General features: G+C 40.3%; 1 protein-coding gene across 1 annotated transcript in view; it reads right to left on the bottom strand.

The window, feature by feature from the left end:
- LOC138735984 (A disintegrin and metalloproteinase with thrombospondin motifs 19-like) overlaps positions 1–26,096 on the bottom strand; it is a 377,361-nt gene that overhangs the window by 118,923 nt on the left and 232,342 nt on the right. The window contains exon 13 of the mRNA XM_069885117.1: positions 25,697–25,866. Within this exon, the coding sequence (XP_069741218.1) occupies positions 25,697–25,866 (170 nt within the window). The remainder of the gene's footprint in view (positions 1–25,696; positions 25,867–26,096) is intronic.

The following is a 26,096-nucleotide window of genomic DNA, read 5'->3' as shown; positions in this document are numbered from 1 at the left end:
CAGGAATCAGGGTATCTTGGGCAAAAGTAAAAATACAGCTGTTCACCTTCATAAGTAGTCACCTTCACTTCCAGGTAATAGAAAAGTTCAAAATAGTGTATAGTTTTGATGAGTAATGTGATGTTTCTTTTATAACATAACATATAACATAACAATTACAGCACGGAAACAGGCCATTAGGCTCTTCTAGTCCGCACCGAACCAAACACCCCATTCTAGTCCCGCCTCCCTGCACAATGCCATTAACCCTCCATCTTCTTCTCATCCATATACCTGTCTAACCTTTTCTTAAATAATACAATTGACTCTGCCGCCACTATTTCTCCCGGAAGCTCATTCCACACGGCTACCATTCTCTGAGTAAAGAAGTTCCCCCTCATGTTACCTCTAAACCTCTGCCCCTTAATTCTTAACTCATGTCCTCTTGTTTTAATCTTTCCTTCTCTTAACGGAAATAGTCTATCCACATCCACTCTGTCTATCCCTTTCATAATCTTAAATACTTCTATCAAATCCCCTCTCAACCTTCTACGCTCCAAAGAATAAAGACCTAATCTGTCCAATCTCTCCCTATACTCTAGATGCTTAAACCCAGGTAACATTCTGGTAAACCTTCTCTGCACTCTCTCCACTCTGTTTATATCCTTCCTATAATTAGGCGACCAGAACTGGGTTTCTTTTGGGTTTCTTTTATTAGCAAAAGAACTCACTCAAGACCATGTGGAGGTATCCATCTTGAATCCAACTGAACCTGCCACAAACTGGTGTCTAACTTCCTCTAGTGGTCAGGAGAATCACTAGCACTCTATCATTACATCCCTTTTCCTTGAGATGCTTAACCTAACAACATGACACACTAATACAGTATTGATTTCAATTTAAAGTTCAACACAAATGTAAACACAACATCAGCAGCACAAATTTTTCAAGTGTGCAGTTCCTTTTTTTTCCAGAGATTCAGTCTAACAGGTGCTTTGATGACACATATGGATCTTCTTAACACAGGCACTTGTGTCACCTCTATTGGTCCACAACTATCCAGCCCTGATAGTGTTTCCTCTGTTCCTGGGCAGGTTGGATCTTCTGCATTTGTCTGCTCTTGTAGTGTCATGTGCATTTTCAGCAAGCTCTTTTGATTTGTCCTCAGTATTTGACCCTCCTCTGTTCTGTCAGTGTTGGATCTTGGATTTACTTCCACCAGAAGAGTGGCCTTTTGTCCCAAGGGTTGGAATCGCTGAGTCTCACTGTGTCATATTTTGCCAGTGGACCTAAGCTTCATACTGACTTGTCATAGTTTGTTTTTTTTTTGTCTCCTTTGCAGATGCTTTTCTTTCAATTCAACATCTTTAACATCTCTGTTCTTGTTTGGCTCTGCAGAGTAGGGAAGTGCGGTAGGTAGACTACATCCCATCAGAAGCTCATACAGAGCAGAATTGTCATTCCTCAATCACTGAGATGAGAGATGCTGAAAAGGGTGAGAGCGGCACCTTGGAATGGAAAAATGCAGGAGGAGGGCCAGAACTGCTGTCTATTGGCCAAGGATAAAAGCTGACGTTGACAGAATGACTTCCAGCTCTGATTACTCTCCATAGCTCTTCGGCTATCGACTGAATCATACTCTGCACACTCCTGGTGTTTCTTCCACTCCTGTGCAGGCTGCACACTCCTGATGTTTCTTTTATTTGTAACAACTATACTTAATTAGCTAAAGCACCCACTCAGGACCGTATGGCGATATCCATCTTGAATCCAACCAAAGCTACCACAAAATAGTCTCTGACTCCCTCTAGTGGTCAGGAGGATCACTAGCACTCTATCATTACAAGGTGGTTAACAATCAAAATCAACTATCATCTGCTCAACCTACCTTGACAAAGGGCTCAGGCCTAAAATATTGGCAATGCCCGTTTGCTTCTTATAGATGCTGTGTGACCTGTTGAGTTTTTTCAGTAATTTTAAGTATTGCAATCAAAGTTAACAAGCGTCTTTATAATGGAGTGGAATTTTGCACCAAATTTGCAGTTGCTTGATAATGATTCAATGATGGTAATTTTGAGAGTACAAAACATACTTGGTAGGAATTCACTGAGTTCTTTTTGGCTGTGTTTCTATTAACACAATTTTACAACAAAGAATCATATCTCTCAAGAATGTCTCAAATTCGTTCACTGTCACATCTACATTTACTCTGCCGGAGGTTCTATAACGGCCGTGCTTCCAGACTGCAGACCAGTGAGAGCGAGGATCGGAGACACAGAGTTTCCCTGTGGGGTCCTACTACCCGGTTTTACTGATGACAGCTCTGCACAGCCTCTAAATGACCTGTTAAAGGAGCAGACGATGTTCCATTGAAAAATGTGACTGCGAGGTCTGAGGCCAAGATGGCAACACCTGTGTTCAGCAGTGGCCTCAAGGGGTTGCAGACACTGGTAGGGAGGCAGTGAACTGGAACAGGGAACATGTAATGGGAAGAACACACCTGGTTGAGAAGGTGAAGCAGATGAGATGTCCTTTAGGACGGTGACCACGGCAGTGGATCTGTGAGGGGCTCTGCAGCTGAAAGATGCACACAGGCTGTGAGCTGTTGGCAACTCGCAGTGAGGAACCCACACAGATTTTGGGGCGCTGGCGATAGGAGCTGAAAGGACTCACACCAGGCTGTGGGCTATTGGAGACTGGATCATCAGGACCAGGATTCAAGAGGATGCTGAGGGCAAGAAGGGTTCCCAAAGTCCACTGGGCACTGAAGGCTTCCTCATTGTGTTGAGGGTTTGGATCTGAGCTTAGATTGCTGATTAATTGAACAAATGGAGGTTTGTGTGGCTGCAGAGGCTGTGCGAGTGCTGGAGGCAAGTCCATGGTCACTCAGTGACTCCAGGGGACTCTCATTTGCTTCTTTTTTTACTGTAAGGGGTTCTGGGCAATGCTAATGACAAAATTTAGCCCTTTTGCTACTGGCATCCCAGTTAATTGGCCATGCAGTGACCTGGGATAGGAACCCGCATGTGCTGTTTCCTCTGGGCTACCTCTAACCAGGACATGGATTGCTCTTCCACTGAAGACACTCATCCCCGGGGAGCGGAGATTTTACCATTGAATGGAATGGCTGAAAGTTGTCCTTTTTTCCACTGGTTTAATCAGTACACCGGCATCAGCCGATGCTGGGGATATGAGTAGGTATAGAGACCGTCAATCCCCAGCGTGATTTGGTACCACACGCTGACTGTTTTTCTTTAACGTGTTAATTCCTGGGACAAGGTACCAGTGGAAAAGGGGCTACTGTCTGCCTTATGGCAGAACTAAAGGAAATTTCTGGTCATGTTACATTTCTATTTGATGACATTATAATAAATATTAAGTGATCTGACATTGTATCTTGTTTGCACCCACAGGGACCAAGACTCCACCATATGGCAAAGTGACAATTATAAAGCGTATCATCTGATTTGACATATTTCTCTGTCTAGAAATCTCTACAGATAGAGATGATAAAAACTGCATTACTTCAAATTTAAAAATTGGACAAAGAAATGATAAGTATGTCACAATTGTTTTTTTCAATGTAACCATATAAACCATATAACCACTTACAGCACAGAACAGGCCAGTTCGGCCCTACTAGTCCATGCCGTAACAAATTCCCACCCTCCTAGTCCCACTGACCAGCACCCAGTCCATACCCCTCCAGTCCTCTCCTCTCCATGGAACTATCCAGTCTATCCTTAAATGTAACCAATGATCCCGCCTCAACCACGTCTGCCGGAAGCTCATTCCACATCCCTACCACCCTTTGCGTAAAGAAATTTCCCCTCATGTTCCCCTTATAATTTCCCCCTTCAATCTTAAACCGTGCCCTCTAGTTCGAATCTCCCCCACTCTTAATTGAAAAAGCCTATCCACATTTACTCTGTCTGTCCCTTTTAAAATCTTAAACACCTCTATCAAGTCCCCCCTCAATCTTCTACGCTCCAGAGAAAAAAGCATTAGTCTGCACAACCTTTCCCTGCAACTCACACCTTGAAATCCTGTCAACATTCTCGTGAACCTTCTCTGTACTCTCTCTATTTTGTTTATATCTTTCCTATAATTTGGTGAACAAAATTGTACACAGTACTCCAAATTTGGCCTCACCAATGCCTTGTACAATTTCATCATAACCTCCCTACTCTTGAATTCAATACTCCGATTTATGAAGGCCAACATTCCAAATGCCTTCTTCATCACACCATCTACCTGAGTATCAGCCCTGAGGGTACTATTTACCATCACTCCTAAATCCCTTTGTTGCTCTGCACATCTCAATAACCTACCATTTAATGGATATGACCTATTTAGATTTGCCCTTCCAAAATGTAACACCTCACACTTATCTGTATTAAATTCCATCAGCCATTTCTCAGCCCACACCTCCAGCCTTCCTAAATCACCTTTTAATCTACGGTAATCTTTCTCTCTGTCCACAACACCACCAATCTTTGTATCATCCGCAAACTTGCTTATCCAATTCTCCACCCCTACTTCCAGATCGTTAATGTAGCTAACCAGACATTTTCAAAACAAAAAAAAAGACAATTGACAAATAATTATCAGTTATAAATAGTCAGAATGTTCTGTTCTTATGCCAAAAATGATGAAACTGGTAGAAATTTTTAAATGTGTTTACCTTAATTTGGAATGTACTTAATGGAATGAGTACTAACAAAAAAATACTTTGAGCAACTGGACTGTCCTTGTGACTGATTGACAACAAGCTGTATATTTGACCACAGTCTTTCATCAGGTAAGTTTATTAATCATGATGTCTGTCAGAGTTTTTTTTATAAAACTAGTGCCAAATCCTCAAATGTTTTGGAGAAGCAGTTGCAAATCAATGCATATATCGAAAACTTCACTTTAGACCTAGAAAATAGGAATATAAGGCTCAGGTTACATTGTGATTCACTCCCTTGCACCCAATAATTTCTAGACCAGCATAGTGTGAGAGAGAGGGAGAGAGATGGTGACAGAGGTGGAGAGAAATGACGAAGAGAGAGATGATAACATGTGAGGAGGGAATGCATCCATGGATCAACAGGGATTTGGGGACAATTACAGTTTAAAACACCTTGTCTATGATTTAAACTGTATTTCTCCAGAAATTATGTTTACTGTGTCCTTAATTAATGTTTATAATAACTTAATTTTAATTGCCTGTCTTTTTATTTCTTCATTCACCAACACTGACATCTCACAACCCAGAAAGGCAAAGAAAGGCCTTGATTTTTTTTCCTAATGATGTCAAGGGCAACAATGGTCATCAGCAATTAAACATGAAAACCACCCAGATTCTCTCTGAATTAGCCTGCTGCTCCACAAACTGTGCTATATTTGGAATTCAGAGGTAGATAGGGTATAGAAAATAAAATTAGGGTTGCCTATTAATTATCTAGGAGACACACAGAATTAAAAACAATCAGATTGGTGCATTCAGGTGTCTTTGGCTTGGCTTCGCGGACGAAGATTTATGGAGGGGGTAAATGTCCACGTCAGCTGCAGGCTCGTTTGTGGCTGACAAGTCCGATGCGGGACAGGCAGACACGGTTGCAGCGGTTGCAGGGGAAAATTGGTTGGTTGGGGTTGGGTGTTGGGTTTTTCCTCCTTTGCCTTTTGTCAGTGAGGTGGGCTCTGCGGTCTTCTTCAAAGGAGGTTGCTGCCCGCCAAACTGTGAGGCGCCAAGATGCACGGTTTGAGGCGATATCAGCCCACTGGCAGTGGTCAATGTGGCAGGCACCAAGAGATTTCTTTAGGCAGTCCTTGTACCTTTTCTTTGGTGCACCTCTGTCACAGTGGCCAGTGGAGAGCTCGCCATATAACACGATCTTTTAAAGGCACAATGAATAATAATGATCAGCATATAGTCTCCTTAGCCCTGAAATGTTAATACTACAAGTAAAAAGTTTCATTCTTAAAATGCTTAATTCGTGCGGAATGTTTGAAGAAATTTATCGCACCTGTTTCTTTCCAGTTATCACTACCAACCTAGATTCCCTTTAGCCTCCAGGTTAAAGTGGTGCTGCACCTCAGTTAGATTTGATTCAGTGAAGAATCTCTCCCTTGCTTTCCTGCTCCCCAGTGGCGTCACTAGGGTTGGTGTCACCCAGTGCAGTAACTCATTGTGTAACCCCCCACCCCCCACCCCATGAATCGAGTCTTCGAGCATACCAAGCTTAGAAGAAGCAGGTGTGTATTTCTTGTATGACCGGGTTGGCGGTGGCGGCGGTGCTGAGCTGGGGGTGTGTGGTCTCTGACCAGAAGGTTCAAAAAGTAAATTAGCATAGAGTTTTTTGCCTTGTAGGTATATTAATACATGTAAGATGGACTTACGGAAAATATTTTTGTTGTTATAACTAACCACAGGGATATTTTTATTAAAAAAATAATACATTTCTGCTGAAACACTGCACAAACATTTTATGGACAGTTATTTTGGGGTAATCCCCTCTGATTGTGTCTCCCAGTGTGGTCTGCACCCCTTAGTGATGCCAATACTCCCCCCAACCTAACACAGATAATCTACACATCGCACTGTACTAGATACAATGTCTGTTAATACCAAGGCCTTGGGCATATGCTCAGAAAAGGATTGAAGTGTGTAGCAGTGACGCGAACAATTACTGTGATTTCTTCACATTTGACTGAAAGAAACAAAGACTTCTATGTTCTTGCAGATGCTAAATGTTCTTTCAATTAAGGTAATAAATTTTGTCTCTTGAATAATTTAAAAAAAATCATTCGGGTAACTTTTTTTTGAAGCCCAAATGTTCAGGAAAGAAAACTAAAACTCTTAAGGTCATCCATCCTCAAATATTTTATTGAAGTATGATGATATGAGACCTGTTCAAAAGAAGAACATTTATGTTTGTAATAGAGACTGTAAGAATAGTACTATGAGCTATACTCTGTCACACATCAAACACAATCCACGGTTAATGACTTTCCAAGCCTGCCTGCCAGAATTTGAGCCAAGTAAAAAAAATGTTTTTACAAAAGAGCACTATGTGTTGGTGATGCAGTGCTCAAGATAATGGTCGTGTGCCATGATTCTCTTAGTATCTTATCAGTGGAATGCATTCCAGAGACAATGATGTAAAGGAGAATGTTGTTTCAATGAGATTTGCATCAGAGCTATTCAGGCACCTTCAAATGGGCCACAGCAGTGTTGATTTTGTTTGAACATTAAAACTGCTATCCCCCTTCATTTCTTTTTGGCTGGTCTGCAGCTTTAACAAATGAGATAAAACAAAGAAAAGATGGGGATAAAATTCTTTACATCTTTGTCTTTGAGACTTCATTATTGATTCTGCATGCATCTTAGCTGATCACCTACTCCTCCAATTGCATCATGCTATAAATGACATGATTTTATTTTTCCAGTGATCGTTTTCTGCTTCAAATTTATTTTACCAAAAAGTCACACCATGCCAATTTCACAACTCTCTCATGAACACATATCCAAATTCACGAGAAAGTTCACACAAATGCGCCCACTGGTGCATAATAAGTTTGGCTTTTTTACATTATTTGTCTGGGATGGGAGCATTTCTTGCAATGCCAGAATTAATTTTTCATTCTCTACTGCCTTTTGAGCCACCTTCTTGAACCATTACAATTCGTCCAGTGAAATAACTCTAACGGAGTTGTTCGGTGACAGTTTTCAAGGTTCAACAATGAAGGAAAGCAAATTATTTTTAATTAGGGATAGTGTGCAAAGTGGAAGAGATTCCACAATGAGGGTGTTCCCATGTGCCTTGTGTGAGAGGTGAGGGTTTGGGAGGTGCGGTCAGAATGGTCTTGTTAAGTAATTACAGTGCATTTTGAGAAGGGTTCTACCATCACAAAATGGTGGAGGAGAGAATTCATTTTCGTGGTGGTGGATGGAATGTTAATCAAGTCGAATATTTTGGGCCACATGGCATCACGATTAAGTGTTGTGGGAGCTTCACTCATCCAAGTAGGTGGATACAATCCTAGTAGATTCTTGACATGTCATGTAGATGATGGGAATTTTTTTGAGGGGAAAGGAGGTGAGTTGATTGCTGCTAAGAGAAGTGCATGCAGCATCTGTACTAATATGACAAGTGTTCAACTTTCTCCTATTGCCAGTATATTTATATGGCCATTCTAGTTAAGTTTCTGGTCGATTGGGCAAGCTCTCCTTCCCAGAACTCAATGAAGCACATGATGGTATTTTGTTAAAGATAGATGGTTAAGTGGCACGCTAAAGGCTTTACTGCTTTTAACTGCTTGTTAAATGTTATAACTGAAAACTGAAACAGAAATGAGCACCTAAAAATATTTGTATCGAAATGACAAAGTTCATTGTTTTTAATAAGCTCAGAAAACGTAAAATATTTTGCAATAACATCTTACATGATTCAACAAACCTCACGTGTAGCTATGCAATTAGAAGTTTGCATATTTTGTCTCGTTCATGTCTGAGAACATTATGTGCAAAAAACTTTACGTCAATGTTTGTAGCAGCAATATTTACAGTAGGTAACATTCATAATTGTAATTTCTCATCTAAACAACTACTCTCTGCAAATTTTAGACTTTTAATGCCATGACACGGTTCCTGAACACTCTCCCCATTAGTTTAATTCACTGTTCAAATTGTCTTTTGCACCAGCAGGTTCATAACTCAGGTGAACATTTGTTCTTCATATTTCTTTATGCTTCTTTATGTACTATAAACCCCGAATGATCAAGTTTTCTGTCTAGCAATCCCACTGGGTTTCAAGTACCAATTTCATTCCACCCTGCCACAAATAACTTTAACAGACTGAATTCCTAAAATGCTCAGCAGCCAGGAACATACAGCCTCTTGGCTCAGCCACTAGCCTGGGTTTCCGCTGCAATTTAAAATAAAATAGGCGCTGCCATCACAACACCTCTTGGTCTGTGTAGAATTGCAGAGGCTTTGAGGTTCTCCTGCCCTGCTCTAATTTTTCTTTCTGCCATGACCTCTGAGAGAGGGCTCCCTGGATCCTCTCATCTTTCATGCTGTGATGTTTGCACCTCCCCATGCTCACTCCTGCCTCTGGCCCCCTGACCCGATGGATCACTCTGCTTTGTTCCACTTGTAGTTTGTACCTGCCCCTCTACAGAATCTCTGCCTTCCTTCTAGTAATGATGCATACATACTTTTACAATGACATGTTGATATTTATGGCAATTCCAACTCAGCACAGCACAAATGAAGAAAAACCAGCAAAATATATCCACACCTTATTAAAATCTGTAAATCCCGTCAGCTGCCAAATACTACTGGTTAATTCTCTCCAAAACTTTTGATATTTGACCTAAATCTGATTGCCATCAAGAGGTCATGACTTGGTCAGGGATTTCAGCCATGGGACCATTCATTTTCTTTTCTATTTCATTGAGAAACCCAGTTATAGTCTCCCTGTTGCTTTAATGCACCTACCACATGGGGGCTCTGCGTTGAATTGGCTCTTCGAAGTCTATACTTTCTAATCCTGCTGAAGTTGAGAAAGAGGCAAGTTTGCAATAATCAGATAATAATCATATTTATTATATATATTGTACAAATGTACATACACACCAAAATTCTTACTTGTTGCAGCCAAATGGCTACTTCAAAAAAAAAACTACCATAGTAAATCAGTGAACCGGTGCGGACTCGAAAGGCCAACATGGTCTGTTTCCGCTCCGTAAATGGTTATATGGTTATTTTGAAGTAAAACATGAAAGTCTGTAGATACCGTGGTGGAAGTAAAAACACATTGTTGGAGAAACTCAGCAGGTCAAACAGTGTCCTTTATAAAGCAAAGATAAAGTTTCGGGCTTGAGGCCTTTATCGAGGTGTGGAAAAATGTCAGCAGGCGTCTGAACAAAATAGTAAAGGAGTGGAGGCATGGGGGTGGAGTACAGTGGCAAAGGCAGGTAATAGGTGGAGAAGGGAGGGAGGGCACAGCAGTAAGCAGGGAAGGAGGGATGTCTGAGTGAATAGAGAGGGAAGGGGTGGAGAGCTGAGGGAAAGAAGACAGGGGGAAGGGAACAGGGAGGGGGAAGAGGAGAGCAGGATATGAGAAACCGGAAAAGTCAATGTTAATGCCATCTTGCTGGAGTGTGCCCAGATGGAAAATCAGGTGTTGTACCTCCAAATTACAGGTGGTCTTGGTGGGATAGTACATGAGGCCGGAGGCAGACATGTAAGTATGGGAGTGGGATGCAGAACTGAAATGGTTGTCGACTGGGAGATCCCTGTCACTGGTGCAGACAGAGCAAGGGTAATCAGCGAAGCAATCTGCCAGTCAGTACACAGTCTCTCCAATTTAGAGAAGGCCACAAAGGGAGCAACAGATGCTGTAAATCAATCCTACTGACATACAAGTAAATTGTTGCCTCACTTTGATGGCATCTTTGGGGCCCCAGACTGTTGTGAGGGAGGAGGCATGGGTACAAGTGTGGCAGTTCCTATGGACACAAGGGGGGGGGTGATTGATTGGTAGAGAGACATAAGAGCATGAGGGAGTCACAGAGAGAGCAGAGGGAGCAGTCACTATGGGAGGTAGAGAGGGGACGATGTGTCTGGTGGTGGGATCCTATTGAAGTGTTGGAAATTCCGGAGGATAATGTGTTGGATGAGGATGCTGGTGGGGTGTTAGGTAAGAACAAAGGAATCATGTCTTTTTTGAGTCTGGGGGGCAGAGGGGGCCAGGGGAGATGAGCAGATGAGGACTGAGTTGATGCTGGTGGAGGGGAAGCCATGTTTTTTGAAGAAGGCAGAGATTTCCAATGATCTGGACTGGAGGATCTCATTTAGGGAACAGATGGGCAGAGACAGAGAAATTACAAGGGGACAGGGTGTGAAGAAGTGTAGTAGAGGTAGATGTGGTAGTTAGTGGGTTTGTACCATAAGTCGGTGGAAAGTTTGACTCCTGAGATAGAGACAGAGATCCAGAAAGGGGAGAGTGTTGATGAAAATTGCCCAGATGAATTTGAGATCAGGATGGAAGTTCACAGCGAAGTGAATTAAGTTGACAAGCTCATTGCAGATACACGAGGCAGCACTGATGTATTCGTCAATATACTGGAGGAAGAATTGAAGGGCCTTACCTGTGTTGGCTCGCAGCATGGATTGCTCCACCAAGCCCACAAACAGGTGGGTGTAGCTGGGACCCATGCAGGTACCCATGGCCACTTCTTTGATTTGAAGGAAGTGAGATGAGTCTTAGGAGAAGTTGTTTAGAGTGAGGACAAATTTTGCTAGTCATGGGTGGTGATAGCGGATGACTGGTCGGAATTCTTATCCAGAAAAAAAGAGGTGATTTGAGACCTTCTGTATTGGGGATGGAGTTATAAAGGGATTGGACATCCATTGTAAATATAAGGCAGTCCAGTAAAGGGAATCTGAAGTCATTGACTGAAACCCTGGCCCCAACTGCCCACATACCAGAGCTCCAAACATTTTGGCCAGCGACTCCAGCCCTGGCCCTAGCTGCCTGTCCACCAGAGCTTCTGATGCTTCGGCTACTATCTTGAACCCTGGCTCCAGTAGCCTGCTTACTGGAGCTCCCAACACCACAGCCAATGACTCCAGCATAGACCTTGGCCACCTAACTACCAGAGATCCAGATGCTTCAATCACCAACTCTCACCTGGTTCTCCGCCCTCCTTGGGCCAGAGCTTTCAATGTCAACTCTCACTACGTGGCTCCCAATAACATAGGTGCTTTCCATGGTCCCAATCTAGCTGCTGGATCCCACTGTCTCATTTCCCCCACCATCCCTTTCCCTTCCTTATCCCCCTCCTCCTCTCCTGACTCTACCCCAATCTCCATCTCAGCTCCCTTCTTCCCCCAACCCCTTGACCCTCCCATCCCCCTTCTCTCTAGTGACCCCCTACACACCCCTCCTCTCTCTGCCCTTCCCCTCTGACCTTTCCCAATCCCCACCTCTGCCCTCCAACCCCTCAACCTTCCACCTCCAATCTCCGACCTCCCCAACCCTTGAGCCCCCCCCCGACTGCCGATACCTTCCATCTCTCCCTTTTGACCTTCCCAAACTTCCTTCTTTACCCTCTGACCTCCTGCAACATCCTTCACCAAAGATTCCCACTCTGACCCCTGCTTGGTCTTTATCATCCCCTCTGACCTTCCCCTCTCTGAGATTGAACACTCGGTCCTCAGTAGAGGCCTCACCTTCATCCCCCTCTGCCCACACTTTAATGAGTTCTACACACCCCATGATGCTAAACTCTTCTTCTGTCACATCTGTCTCCATCCCTACTTCCATGACCATGACTCTCCACCCCCCGCCCCACCCAAACCTCCTTCTCCCATTTTAAGCCTTCTTCCTCTTGGACACCTTGTTCTGGCCAGCTTCCCACTCTGGATCTTTTTATTTCTAATTGCCACCAAGACATCAATCATCTGAACTTCACTCCTGTCTCTTATTCTAATCTTACCTCCTCTGAATGCTCTTCCCTCTGCTCTCTCTGCGACAATCCCAACCTCACCTTCAAACCCACAGGCCAGGGTGATGCTGTTGTGGTCTGGTGCACTGACCTCTACTTTGCTGAGCCCAAACAACAGTTCTCAGCCACTTCCTACTACTACCAAAGGACCCCACCACAGTTCATCAAGTCACCATCTCCAACCTCATCACCTCTGGTCACCTCCTTCCCATAGCCTCCAACCTCATTGTTTCCCATTCCACAATGCTTGTTTCTACCTTTTACTTAAGATACATAAAGCCAACCATCCGGCTAGACCAATTGTTTCCCCTTGCTCCTGCCCCACCAAACTAGTTTCTTCTTACCCTGACTCTTATCTTTTCTCCCCTAATCCAAGCCCTCCCTACTTACATCTGTGATACCTCATATGTCTTCCATCTCTTCAATGTCTTTGATTCCTTATACCAGACTGCCTCATTTTTACTATGGATGTCCAATATCTTTATACCTCCATTCCCAATACAGAAGATCTCAAATAACTTCACTTCTTTTTGGACAAGAGTCCTGACGAGTCACCCTCTACCACCACCACCCTCCTCCACCTGGCAGACTTTTCCTTACTCTAAATAATTTCTCCTTGGACTCACCCCTTTTCCTTTAAATAAAACGAGTAGCCAAGGTTACCCACATAGAGTCAGCTATGCCTGCCTGTTTCTGGGTTTTTGGAGCAATCCATGGACAGGCAAGGCCCCTCAACTCTTCCTCTGCTATATTGATGACAACATCGGTGCTGCCTCATGCACCTGCGATGAGCTCATCAACTTCATTCACTTCCCAGCCAACTTGCACCCCAATCTCAAACTCAGCTGGGCCATATCTGACAATACTCTTCCCTTTCTGGTTCTCTGTCTCCATCTCGGGAGATAAGCTTTCCACCAACATATTTTACAAACCCACCAACTCTCACAATTACCTTGAATACACTTTCTAACACCATATTTCCTGCAAAAATTCTATTCTGTTCCCACAATTTCTCTGTCTCTGTTATATCTGTTCCCAAGATGAGATCTTCCAGTCCAGATAATCAGAAATGTCTGCCTTTTTCCACAAACGTTGCTTCCCTTCCATCACCATCAATTCAGTCTTCATTTGCATCTCCTCCATTTCCCACTAATCTATCCTGGCCCCGTTTTCCCCCAGACCCAACTAACGCAGGATTCACCTTGCCCTCACCAACCACTCTACAAGCCTCCACATCCAACAAATTATCCTTTGGAATTTCCAGCACTTACAACAGTATCCCACTTCCGGACACATCCTTCCTTTTCTGCCTTCATTAGGGACTGCTCTCTCCGTGCACTCATCCCTCCCTACCAATTGCACCCTCCCTTTCCCTGTTGCCGCAGGAGGTGCCTCTCTTGTGTCCACACCTCCTACCTCACCACAGTCCAGGGCCCTAAACAGGCCTATCAAGTGAAGCACACTTCACTTGATTATCCGCAGGACTGACTTACTGCATCTGGTGCTCCCTTTTTGTGGCCTTCTCTACATAGGAGAGACCATGTGTTGACTGGGAGATCACTTCGCTCTATCCACACCAGTGACAGTGACCTCTCAGTGGCCAACCATTTCAATTCTGAATCCCACACCCATACTCATGTCTTCTGTAAATTTGAGGAACAACACCTGATTTTCTGTCCAGGCACTCTCCAGCTGGATGACATCAACATCAAGTTCTGCGGTTTCTGCTTATCTGCTCTCCTTTCTCATTCCCTTCTCTTCCCCCTGTCTTCTTTCCCTCAGTTCTCCACCCCCTTCCATCTCTATTCACTCAGCCATCCCTCCTCCCCCTGCTTGCTGCTGTGCCCCTCCTATTATCTTCTGCCTATGTGACCATGCTCCTCGCCCCATTTTACTTGTTTGTTCAGACACCTGCCAACTTTTTTCCAGACCTTAATAAAGGGCTGAAGCCCAAAACATCAGTTATATATCTTTATCTTTGCTATATAAAGGACACTGTGTGACCTGCAGAGTTTCTTCAGCATTGTGTTTTTATAATAGTATTATACCCAAATATTATATTCAATTATATTAAAAGATAATAAATGCAAAAGATTTTATAGATAATAAATATTCAGTTATCACAATGCAAGAGGAGAAAAAGGTGAGATACAATAGTGCAGACAGTCCTTTTTGTGATGTTGGAAGTATTTTATGGCCAGCGTACTAAAAGGAGGTTGAAGAGCCTGATAGGCATTAGAAATAAATTATACTTGAACCTGAAGGGACTGGGATTCAGGCTTCTTTTTGTCTTGAATATTTTGTTTATAATTTTAAAATCATATGACATCAATTATAACATATTCTTACAGAAAGTATATAATTGAATAAACCCCCACCCAACCTCCTTCATCCACCCCACTAACATCCACCCACCGCCCCCTTCTACCCACTAAGAAAGAAGAAATGAGATCATCACTTAAAAACAACAATATTCAACTTGTTAGCTATGGAAACCTATACATCATACCAGAGCGGATTGAGAGATAAAATCTTCAAACCAAAAATTTTTGGATATGGGCTTCATACTTTTACAAAAAAATGATATTTATCCATTAAATTATACATTATCTTTTCTAAAGGAATACAGGATTTCACTTCACTATGCCATATTTGCATTCCTAAAACTCAATCAGATTTTCAGGTCATGGCCAAATATTTCTTTAGAGACAGCCAATGCTTAATGTAAAAATCCAATTTGATACATAATCAATCTTAATCCTAAAGCAATCAAATTAATGTCCCCTAATAAAAAACAACAAATAGCTTATTTAAGGGCCAAATAATGTAATTTGACTAAAATTAAGAAAAATTAGAGAAGGAAATAATAATTTTGGGGAAAAAAATTACAAAAATCAACATTTGAAAATGAGAGGTTGGAATTGATAAATACATTTAAAAAATGCATTATAATTCAATTCAGACATATGAGATTGAAAAATTAATGGATAGAACTAAACAAAAATATTATGAATTAGGAGAATGAGAACATAAAATATTAGCTTGGCAAGCATTAATACAAAGTTTGTATCTCTTAATGCATCCCTTAAAACAAATTTGTTATCAACTGAATTAATATTTGCATCTAAATACATCTGTATTTGACTTCATAAAGTCACAAAATTCTACATTTTTAATAATGACGAATTAAATCTCCATCTATAAATTGAATCAATTCTATCAGAATTCAAACATGACATCAATAATGGTGAGTGATCTGATAGAATTCTAGGTTTATATTGTACATATTCAATTCTTTCTTGTAAATGAGTTGAAATTAAAAGAAATCTATTCTGGAATAAGAATCAAACCGATAAGAATAAAATGAATAATCTTTCTCTCTTGGATTTAATTTCCTTCAAATATCCACCAAATTTAAATCTTCCATTAACATCAATATTCTTTTAGCCATTTTTGTTTTCGTGAAAGACTTTTTAGATTTATCTAAAATTGGATCAAAGCAACAATTAAAATCTCCACTAATTATATTTCCATTTATTTCTATCAAATGAAGAAAAAACATCTTGAATAATTTTGTCATCATCTGTATTAGGTGCATACATATTCATAAAAATCCAGGATTCTGAATACATTTGACAATTCACCAAAACAAATCGACCAGCAGGATTAATAACTGTTGATTGTAATTCAAATGAAAACTTTTTGTTAATTAAAATAGCCACTCCTCATTCTTTAGAATGAAAAGATGAAGCTATATTTTGACCAACTCATTCTCTCTTTAACTTTTGATGTTCTTTCTCAGTTAAATGGGTTTTCTGCAAGAAAGCAACATCTACTTAATATGAGCTAAAATTCTCTTCCTTTTTATTTGATTATTCACCCCATTCACATTAAATATTATATAATTCAAACTATGTGTTGCCACAAAATAATTTTACAAATACTCATCTCCCTTCTCTGGTCATCTTGTCTCCACAGCCAACTTTCAAAACATAGAACATCTCCAAAGATAGAAAGTAAGAAACCCTAAGTAATAATAAAATAAGAAAAGAAAAAAAAAACTCAAAAGCACTGATTAGGTCAGCACTAACCTCCTTAATTACAAGAAGTGGCATGAGGATTTGGAAGAGGAAAGCAGAAAAAGAGAATATGCCTCCCCAGACAGAATATCAAAATTTAATTTCAATCAGTAAATCAAGTATGATAAACTTCTTCAAGGTCTATGTTGACTTGATCATCATCTATTTCAACTTGAACCTCTGTCGGCTGTCTTCCTACTGGAATTCCTGCCTTCAATTTTTCTTGCTCCCCTTCCATTTGTTGAGATGAATAACATTGTCTTCCATTCTGCATATTATTAGGCAGCGAATTGGCAAATTCCAAAGCTTCAGATTCATTAACAAAAAATTGTGCTTGAAATTGTCCATAAAAAACTTTAAGAACTGCTGGATATCGAAAGAAAATGTATATCCCTTCTTCCACAAAACTGACTATGCTGGGTTAAATTCTTTTCTTCTTTTAACAATTTCATTACTTTAATCCACATAGAAGAATACTCTGAAATTCTGTATCATTAAAGGGACTTTGTTGTTCCCTGGCTTTTGAACTGCCATTTTCAAAATAATTTCTCTATCTTGATAACGTAAACATTTAATCAAAATAGAGCATGGCGGTTGTCCCGGATACAGGATTTTCCTTAGAGCTCCATGTGCTCTATCAAGTTCCAATCCATTTGGAAAATTCTCTGGTCTCAAAATTTCAGGCAGCTAATTTTGAAAATACTGTATTGGATTAATGTCCTCAAAGTCCTCAGGCAAACCAAAAATGTTTACATTATTTCTTCTGTTCTGATTTTCCAACATATCAACTTTTTGCAATAAATCCTTTTTTTCTGAATTTCCCACACTCTAAAAAGAATCTTCTATCTTATTATCTGAATCTTTACATTCTTCTGCCTCCATATAACATTCCTGAAAATCTTCAAATTTTTTAACATGTACGTGTACTTTTTTGTTATCAACAGTTTTATTGCACTTTGCTATACTTCATTACAGTCATATCTTCTCTAATAGCTCCCAGTTGAGTAGTAAAATCTGCTTTCACATCTGCAAAATTTGCATCCATTTTTTCACTAATTGAATCAATTTTTTACCCCAAAAAGATTTTGGGGTATCATAATATGCACCCACCTTACCTTGAATATATTGATCTCCTCCTCCTTCATCTGATTCCTCTCCCTGTGATAGTGGCACAAGACTCTCCTCTTCCACTCCTACTTCCCCTTCTTCTTCTTCTTCTGTAGATGGAGCCAACGGTTGAAATTGTAAATGGGCTCTTTGTTTGGCCCTTGTTTGACCTGCTACCATGGTTAAAGTTGGATCTGCAAGCTCTGACTCAATCACTTCTGTAGGACGCATGCGTGAAATCCCGTGCATGTGCATTGATTCTACAATCATTTCTGTAGTTTTCTTCTGAGCTCCTGCATCATATTCTCCAGCTCCCCGAGAAGGTGGTGCTAGAGTTTGAATCCTTACCCGAGGTTTAGTAGATCATGGCTGGAGAAGAACCAGGATCGGAGGCTGAGTCTTCAAGGTAGGTCCTGCTTCTTCCATCACTGTAACTTCAGATATAGCTTTTTATTTGCAGTCCGTGTTTTAGAATTTTTTGCAGCCATCTTTACAGACCTCTAGAAGAGTTTTAAAATTATTCAGTATTTGAAAAAGTTTAAAAAGAGTTGGGTATTAATTAATTTTGCCAGGAGAGGCATCTTTCCACATCTTCTCCCTACATCATCACACCACACCCCCCCTTCCACCTCCCCCTTCAAGCTTCTGAACCTTCTGTCCAAAGGTAGCAATGGGAGGAGGATGTATTCAGGGGGTCCTATATGATGTTGGCTGCTTGAGGTAGTGCCTTATATAGTTTTCGTCAGTGAATGGGAAGTCAGAGACTGTGATGGATCTGTTATGTTTGTTACATTCTGCAGTCTTCCGCCTTACTAGGTACTCCAATTACCAAACAAGGCTGTGATGTAATCTGTCAGTGTACTTTCCATAGTGCACCAGCAGAAGTTTGGAGTATTCAATGACATGTCGAATCTCCTCAGAAAATAGAGGCTTTTGTGCACCTTCTTCATAGTTGGCTTGATGTGCTGGCTCCAAGGGAGGTCTTCTGATTTATGGACTACCACAAACTTGAAGCTACTATTCTATTCCTCCTCAATCCTTTCAATGAAGAGAACTGCATGGTCTCTCAGCTTCTTTTCCCAAAATTAGCAATCAGCTCCTTTGTCTTGGTGATGTTGAGAACTAAATTGATGTTTTGGCACCATCCATTCAGGTTCTCAATCTCTATCCTGCATTCATTATTTCCAGATATTCCTCCAACATCTGTCAGTGAATTTATGGATTATGTTGGAGAACTTGGCCACGACATGCAGGGAGTAGATTAGAGGTTTAAGCCACAGCCTTGGATGTCCTATGTTGATGATAAGAGGGGATGTGATTGATTCATTCTGAGTGAGGTGTGCTGATGAGGAAGTTGACAATCCAGCTGGATCCTTGACTTCCTCGTCAGCCAACCTCAATCAGTGTGGATGAACAGATCCTTAAGTTTGGCTAATGTTACCTATTTCAATGTTCTAGGAAAAGATAAGTATTTCAAGGTAGAGAGTGATTCATTTGTGGACTCCTGGGCAATTTTTAATTATGGGGAATTGCAGGAGATGGAGCTATAGTCAAGAATCAGATTAGCTAATATCTTGCTACATTTCCAATGCCAACCTGAGGGGACATTTTTAATGTTGTTATGTTCATACAAATGATTAACATAATTCAATTTATAAACAACACACAACCACCCACCATCTCATTCAACAATAGGGAAACCATTCTTCTTGTATCTTCTGAAAACTATCAAATACAGATATTATAAATCTATAGTGGCATGCGGGCTGACACAGGAAATGGCCGTTGAACACGACGATCGAGCAAGCAGCATGAGGGAAGGGAGACCCGCTCCCATAGTCTGCAATAATAGCAGTTGAATCAACCAATCGCCGTCAGCGGATCGCAGGGAGTTCAATTCGGACCTGCGGATCCAAGGCGGCCAATCGACAGTCATGCCCCGGTGGTGATGTGACCAGCTGCCTAGAAAAGGCAGAGCTGCATCTCAATAAACTCAGTGTTGACTACACTACCTTCATGTGAGAGTCTCCTATCTTATTATAACCTTGAGCTATAACCACACCATTCCTCAAGTTATAACTGTAGCGACCTGCTACAAACCTAATATAAAAACAGAAATTCTCAGGGTTTATCAGCAAGTGAGGAAACATCTGTGGAGACAGAAATCCAGTTAACATTTCAATACTGTCAATGACAAAGTGTCATTGGCCTGAAATGTTGAAGCTCTCTCCACAGATACTGCCTGAATTGCTTAACAGCCGTTTCTGTTTCTACTCTCTTTACTGACAATAATTTATTTTGTTTCTTTTTAAATTGTTAATTATTATGTTCATTTCTCCTATTTCCAGAGACTTTGCATATATTAGTTGGACATTATTACCACCTAATTATTGAATTAATTCCCAATATTTTAACAGCTACAATTTTCATTCCACTAAAATATAATTCTATTTTCAGTATTAATCTGATTTCTTCAACACCCAGTTGATGTGGGACAAATAACTGTAGATCATGAAGGTTAGTTCTGGCTGTCCAGCAAGTGAGATACCACATTTATTCCATATTAGCGAGACTTGAGTGAACACAGCAAATTACTGAGCCATTCTGTGACTATGACCGTGCAGTCCATTCATACAGACATAAAGTTCACAACATAAAAATAGTGGTGACCCTTGTTGTACACCACTTCATGTTACAGAAATTTCCCCCAATGAAAGTCACCCAGAAATTTGAAATACAGAATAAGATTCGCTCTTATGAAATTTATATTTGCAAAAAAAAACAAATTAACATCAAATTTTACTTTAGTTACACAATGCTGTTGGGCAATAAAACTTGGTTGTGACTTCAAAGTATTCATTGGATTCATAGTCACACACAAGTCCCTCCATTACTGTGGCTTTTCCAGTCTGGGAACATGTGAATAGACATCACACAATACAGTGCTATCATGCTCGAGGTATTTTCTCTGATGTGCTGCCTTGTCCCTACAACCCAAAACAATTGATGAAGGGTTCTAACCCAAAGCGTCGGTAATATACTTTTATCTTTGCTATATAAAAGCCACTGTTTGACCTGCTGAGTTTCTCCAGCATTGTGTTTTCCCTCTGCCACTGTCAGGGTTGCTTTCCGAGCCAACTGCTTGGTCACGATCTGCCTGGTAGTTCATAAACATCCATGCTGAAAATTACATGCAATGTTAATATGAGAACCAGTGGCTGTGAATGTGCAGACCAGTATCGGCATTTCTTCATCTTGATCTTTTGGCAAGGTTGTATTCCTTTGTTTAATGCATGGAGAAAGGCATGTATGCTAGGCTGTGATTACTGAATTGAGGCAAAATGAAAAAAAATGCAGTTACATCAAATGAAGCTTTAAATTCAGAAAAAAAACTATGAAAGAAATGGATGTGATATATTAAGACAGTGGTTTTCAACCTTCTTTTCTTCCCACACATACCATTTTAAGTAGTCCCTATGCCATTTGTGCTCTGTGATTAGTAAGGGATTGCTTAAGGTGGGATGTGAGTGGGAAGGGAAGGTTGAGAATCACTGCTCTAGACCCAATTGTTACTGAAATATTTTGCTTGAGAAAAATTGTTAATGGCCCATTTCCTGTGGAATTATGAAACCGTGCACGTAACAAGTCAATGAGGTACAATTTAAAAACTTCTTATTTCCACCCACATACCACCTTAAGCAATCCCTTACTCATCACAGAGGACCAATGGCATAGAGAATACTTAAAGTGGTATGTGAGTGGAAAGAAAATGGTTGAGAACCACTGTATTAGGGGGATGTTTTTGCACTGGATGCAACAAAAAAAAAACAATTTCAGCCCTGCCTTGGCAATCCCTCCACTCGGATTATATCTGAAGACATGCTAGTTAGGTTATGCTGTTAATTGGGCAAAAGAAGAAACAGAGAATGAATGACATAGAGAATGCGAGTGACACAGAGAATAAGTTGTCATGACAAATACTGGCAGGCATATGAGATTTGTTGTGTGTGTGAAGGAAAGGTAAAGCAATGTATATTAGGTGCAAGTTCTGATTGACAGATATTGTTTTTCGGTGTGAGATTAAGGTTCAGTGGTGTACAATGTAGCTGGTGGGGTAAGGCAGTTGAAGATTAATTCACTGATTTTGACTAGTGAAAGATACTTCCAATTTTCAGTGCACTTGAAGGTGCTAAGAATGTGGGCTGAGCTCTACCAGAGTCTCACCATCAGTTGTTTATGAATTAAACTTTGGTTGGATATTGAACCAAGCATGAATTACACTGGAAAAAAAAGATTTTGTTTCCTGAATACCTTTAGTGTATTTTATGGATTTGGGCCGCTGATCATGAAAATCAACTGAAAAATTTCCTATCATATGCCATTTTTTTAGATATAACCTATTTTTGTGATTTCTTCTCATATTTTAAGTTTTTTCAAGCCTACAAAACCATGAAATGCAACATTTCATTGAAAATTCATTTTCTGCATTTGCACTTATACTTCCTCCCTGCTGATCTTGGTGAAGTCAGTGACAAACATGGGGAAAGGTTTCACCGTGACATTAGGACCATGGATAAGCCGTATCAGGACAACTAAAATCTATTAATGCTGGCCAACTATTGTTGACCACTGACCTGAGAGGCATCAGTTGCTGAGTACAAACAAAAATCACCAGCAAAACATTTTTAGGTCAATTAATCTAAATCAATGTGTCAACATCATTATGCAATTAACATGCTAAATTCAATAAAAGTTAATTTATTTTTTTCTCCAGCTTCCTACATGATTCAGCAAATTTGAAATTATCTTTGTGTTCATCTCAAAATTGTCTATTATAATCCCCATTTTTTTTCAGGAAGCAAACCTTTTGAAAAATATTGTTGTCCAGTGTTATGATTAGACTTCTTGATGATCACCCATTTTACATGACTTTTTTTCATATTATTTTTATGGCACTGTTTTCCATGAATTTAACTTTCTGTGAATGGATGCTGCAAATACGCTAACTGTTATTTTTCATTGTTTTGTTTTTGTTTCATTTGGATTTCTATAGAATATCTGCATGGAAAGTTTCATATTTATAATTCCCATACAAGCTTTCCCATTTGCTAAGGAGATCTGATACATTGATCCATATCCTTTTCCATGCTTGCTGTATAATCCACAGATTTGTAAAATTAAAAAAAAATCATTGCAAGATATTTTCCATGGAAAATTCCAACTTTTGATTTCACCATTTCTTCCACTATGTATGCCATCTAGTTATTACCGCAGAATTTTAAACTAGTTCCAGTTAATTTTTATTAAATCTTCTGCACATTAAAGTCAGATTGGGGTTGGGTTAATGTTAGGTGAACTTAATCTTCATAATATTGAGAAAGAATGCAAGGAAAATGAAATAGGATTAGTGTAGGATTACTATAAATGGGCATTTGATTATTGGCACCTTGCTAATTTTATTTTGTTTAAACTGGTCTTTTATTTAAAAAAAATACAATTAGTGGTGAATTTTCATTGGTGAAAATCCTATTGTATCTAAGTTGTACAATCAATCTAATTATTAATAAATTATTTCAACTTTAACCTTTACCATATGATATTTTCTAATATTGGGGACTGTTGGAACATTTAATGTATTCAATATAGTCATGTTGTTGTGAATCAGCAGGAGTACCTTTACGTTTTAGTCCTGGCTTTGATGCATTTTATTACAATAAAAGTCCATTAAATATAATAAGTTGAATGCTGAAATCCTCACCTTTCATTCTAAATGAATATCACAAGATCCTTCCTCATGTCACAAAAATGCAAGTCCCTGACGCAAAACAAATTCTCCTACAAAAAGCATATGTTCTTCTTTAAAACATAGAACATTACAGGTCAGTCAGGCCTTTCAGCTCACAATGTTTTATAAACCTATTCAATTTAATCCTTTCCTACCTCACACCCATCACCCTGTATTTTTCTCACATACATACGAATATCTAAGATACATGTCCCTATTGTATCAACCTCCACTACCACCCTGCCAATGAATTCCAGGCATCTAACTCTGTGTAAAAAAATCTTCATTTTTATTTATCTTCTATATCTCCACACCTAAAACTTGACTCTTCCGATTTCCTCTTTTCATATTTATCATCATCTCCATTCTCCTCATCCTACCTCTCAGTTCTATTTCATTTTATCTTGTATTAGACTCTGTCAAGATTTTTTTAATTGTCATCTACGCAAAGTACACAATTTGTTTTCCTTTGTTTGCCCTGTAAAGGCACACAAAGAGGTGCCACTGGTCCAGCACCCACTATTAAGATAAGAAAGGAAAGCAAAGAGAGTCCCTTCAGAAACATTGCATGTCAATGGATCTAGCCACTCATCCGATGCCATATCTGCACTCCCGTAATCTTAGTGAAAACATGACCTCCTGCCCATCCAGAGGAGAACTTGAGCTTGAGGCATTAAAGTCATCCTCCTAGAACCCTGGTTTTGAAACTCAAAATGATTAGGTATCTGTCATCAACCAAGCCCCTTTGAGAGCTCTGCTCACCTTTGGCACCCTCATAAATCCTGGTCCCAATACCTGGTTTCTAAAAGCTGGTCTCCAGCTGCCTATGGTCAGGTGTGAGACCTTTGGCTGTTGACTCCCGTAGTGATCTATCGGTATGCTCCCACATTTTGGGTGTTCTCCCAAGCTTCTCCTTCTTGATGGAGGGTGTCCTCCTTCTCTGGTGACCAATGCCACCCCATTGAACCCTTTGGAACCTGCAACATTCGAGGTTTGGTCTGCCATCTTGGTCATGGTCTTCAATGAAGAAAAAACCGGCCCTGTTCTTCAGGTGGCTTAAATCTGTACAGGGCTAGTGGAGGAGGAGCACTGAATAATGTGTTTTCCTGCTCCTCTCAGATCCACACCAGCAGCAACATTGCCATTACACCAGATGTGGAAGTGCTGCATGTTCCTGAAATTCTCCTTTTCCTTTACTTTCTGAGCCTTTTTTCTTTATGTTTACACTATTCCAACTCCTCTGTTCTTCTCCCCAATTTCTGCTTTCCTTTGCATTTTAAATGACATCTTCAAGAATATAATGAAAGAACATTTTCACCATGAGCTTAGGGCAGTGCTGAACACTTTGAAAGCAGCAGGAAAGCAACTGAGGAATGGGAGAATATTGTTGCTCCTCCAAATCCCTTGGCTAAAATCTATAGTAAACTCTTGGTACAAATTTGCAACAGCAATTTTGTTGTGATGGGACTGTTCCAAATCCATCATGCAAAGAGCAGGCTCTTCCAGTCCTTCATGCTTGGCAGATTTAGACAGTTTAAAAGCACCAAGGTCAACTTAGTGCCCACCAATCCATAAGCCAACTGTTCCACCCAAATTTCTGTACTGAAATAGACTTTCCAGCTTTGAGGCATCACGGTCAGCATAAGGCAGCATGGTTCAGTAGCGGTTAGTGGCCTTTACAGCGCCAGTAACTGGGACTGGGAATTGAATGCCAAGATGTCTGTAAGGAGCTTGTATGTTTTCCACATGTCTGTGTGGATTTTCCCTGGGGGTTCCCGTTTCCTCCCACTGTTTGAAACGTACCTGGGGTGTAGGTTAATTGGGTGTAAATTGAGCAGCATGGTCTCATGGGCTGAAATGGCCTGTAATGGCACTGCTATGTCCAAATTTAAAATTTATTGCTCATGGTTAATAAATGGGAAAGTAATGAACATTTTGACAGGCATCAATTATTTATTAGTCAAATTTAGTTTGTGCTTTGAATATTAGAAACATGAGCATCATAAAACAGAGAATCAAATGTATTGCTCAAAATATGAAGTTTACATTCTAGCATGACTTCTCAGAGAGATGCATCTATCAAATCAGTTATAAACCCGTCACATTGGGTACTAATTTGTCAGTGATTATATATAATCACAACACATATCAGAAATGCAACATTGTTCAATTCACCAAACTGATAATTTGAAGGATGCAAACATAATTTTAAGTTCTTAACAGAGACATTTCAAAACAAATTTACCTTTATCAGTGAAAGCATACCACTGCAAGGAATGCTTTTGGTACGATAGCCTTTTGAATGATTGGCATTGTAAGTCTCGAAAACTTGGTACTCCTGCTGGACAAGGTGAGTTTTGGCATATCCTGTATTGTGCATGGAGGCCCTGACAATTTTTGCCTTCAGGACCAGGCCTGCAATAGAAACAAGGTAAGTTTGACATCTGTAGAGAAAGTGTAGTTCTACTGAGTTAGATCCTTGAGCTTGAAAACAATCTTATTAAATTTAAATTTAGACATACAGTAGAGTAACAGGCCCTTTCAGCCCATGAGCCCATGTGGCCAATTAGACCTACAACCCCAGAATGTTTCGAACGGTGGGAGGAAACAAGAGCTCCTGGACTAAACCTACACAGACACAGGGA

Source organism: Narcine bancroftii, chromosome 1, assembly GCF_036971445.1.
Source record: "Narcine bancroftii isolate sNarBan1 chromosome 1, sNarBan1.hap1, whole genome shotgun sequence".
NCBI lineage: Eukaryota > Metazoa > Chordata > Chondrichthyes > Torpediniformes > Narcinidae > Narcine > Narcine bancroftii.
This window is presented reverse-complemented; position numbering and strand designations above follow the sequence as displayed.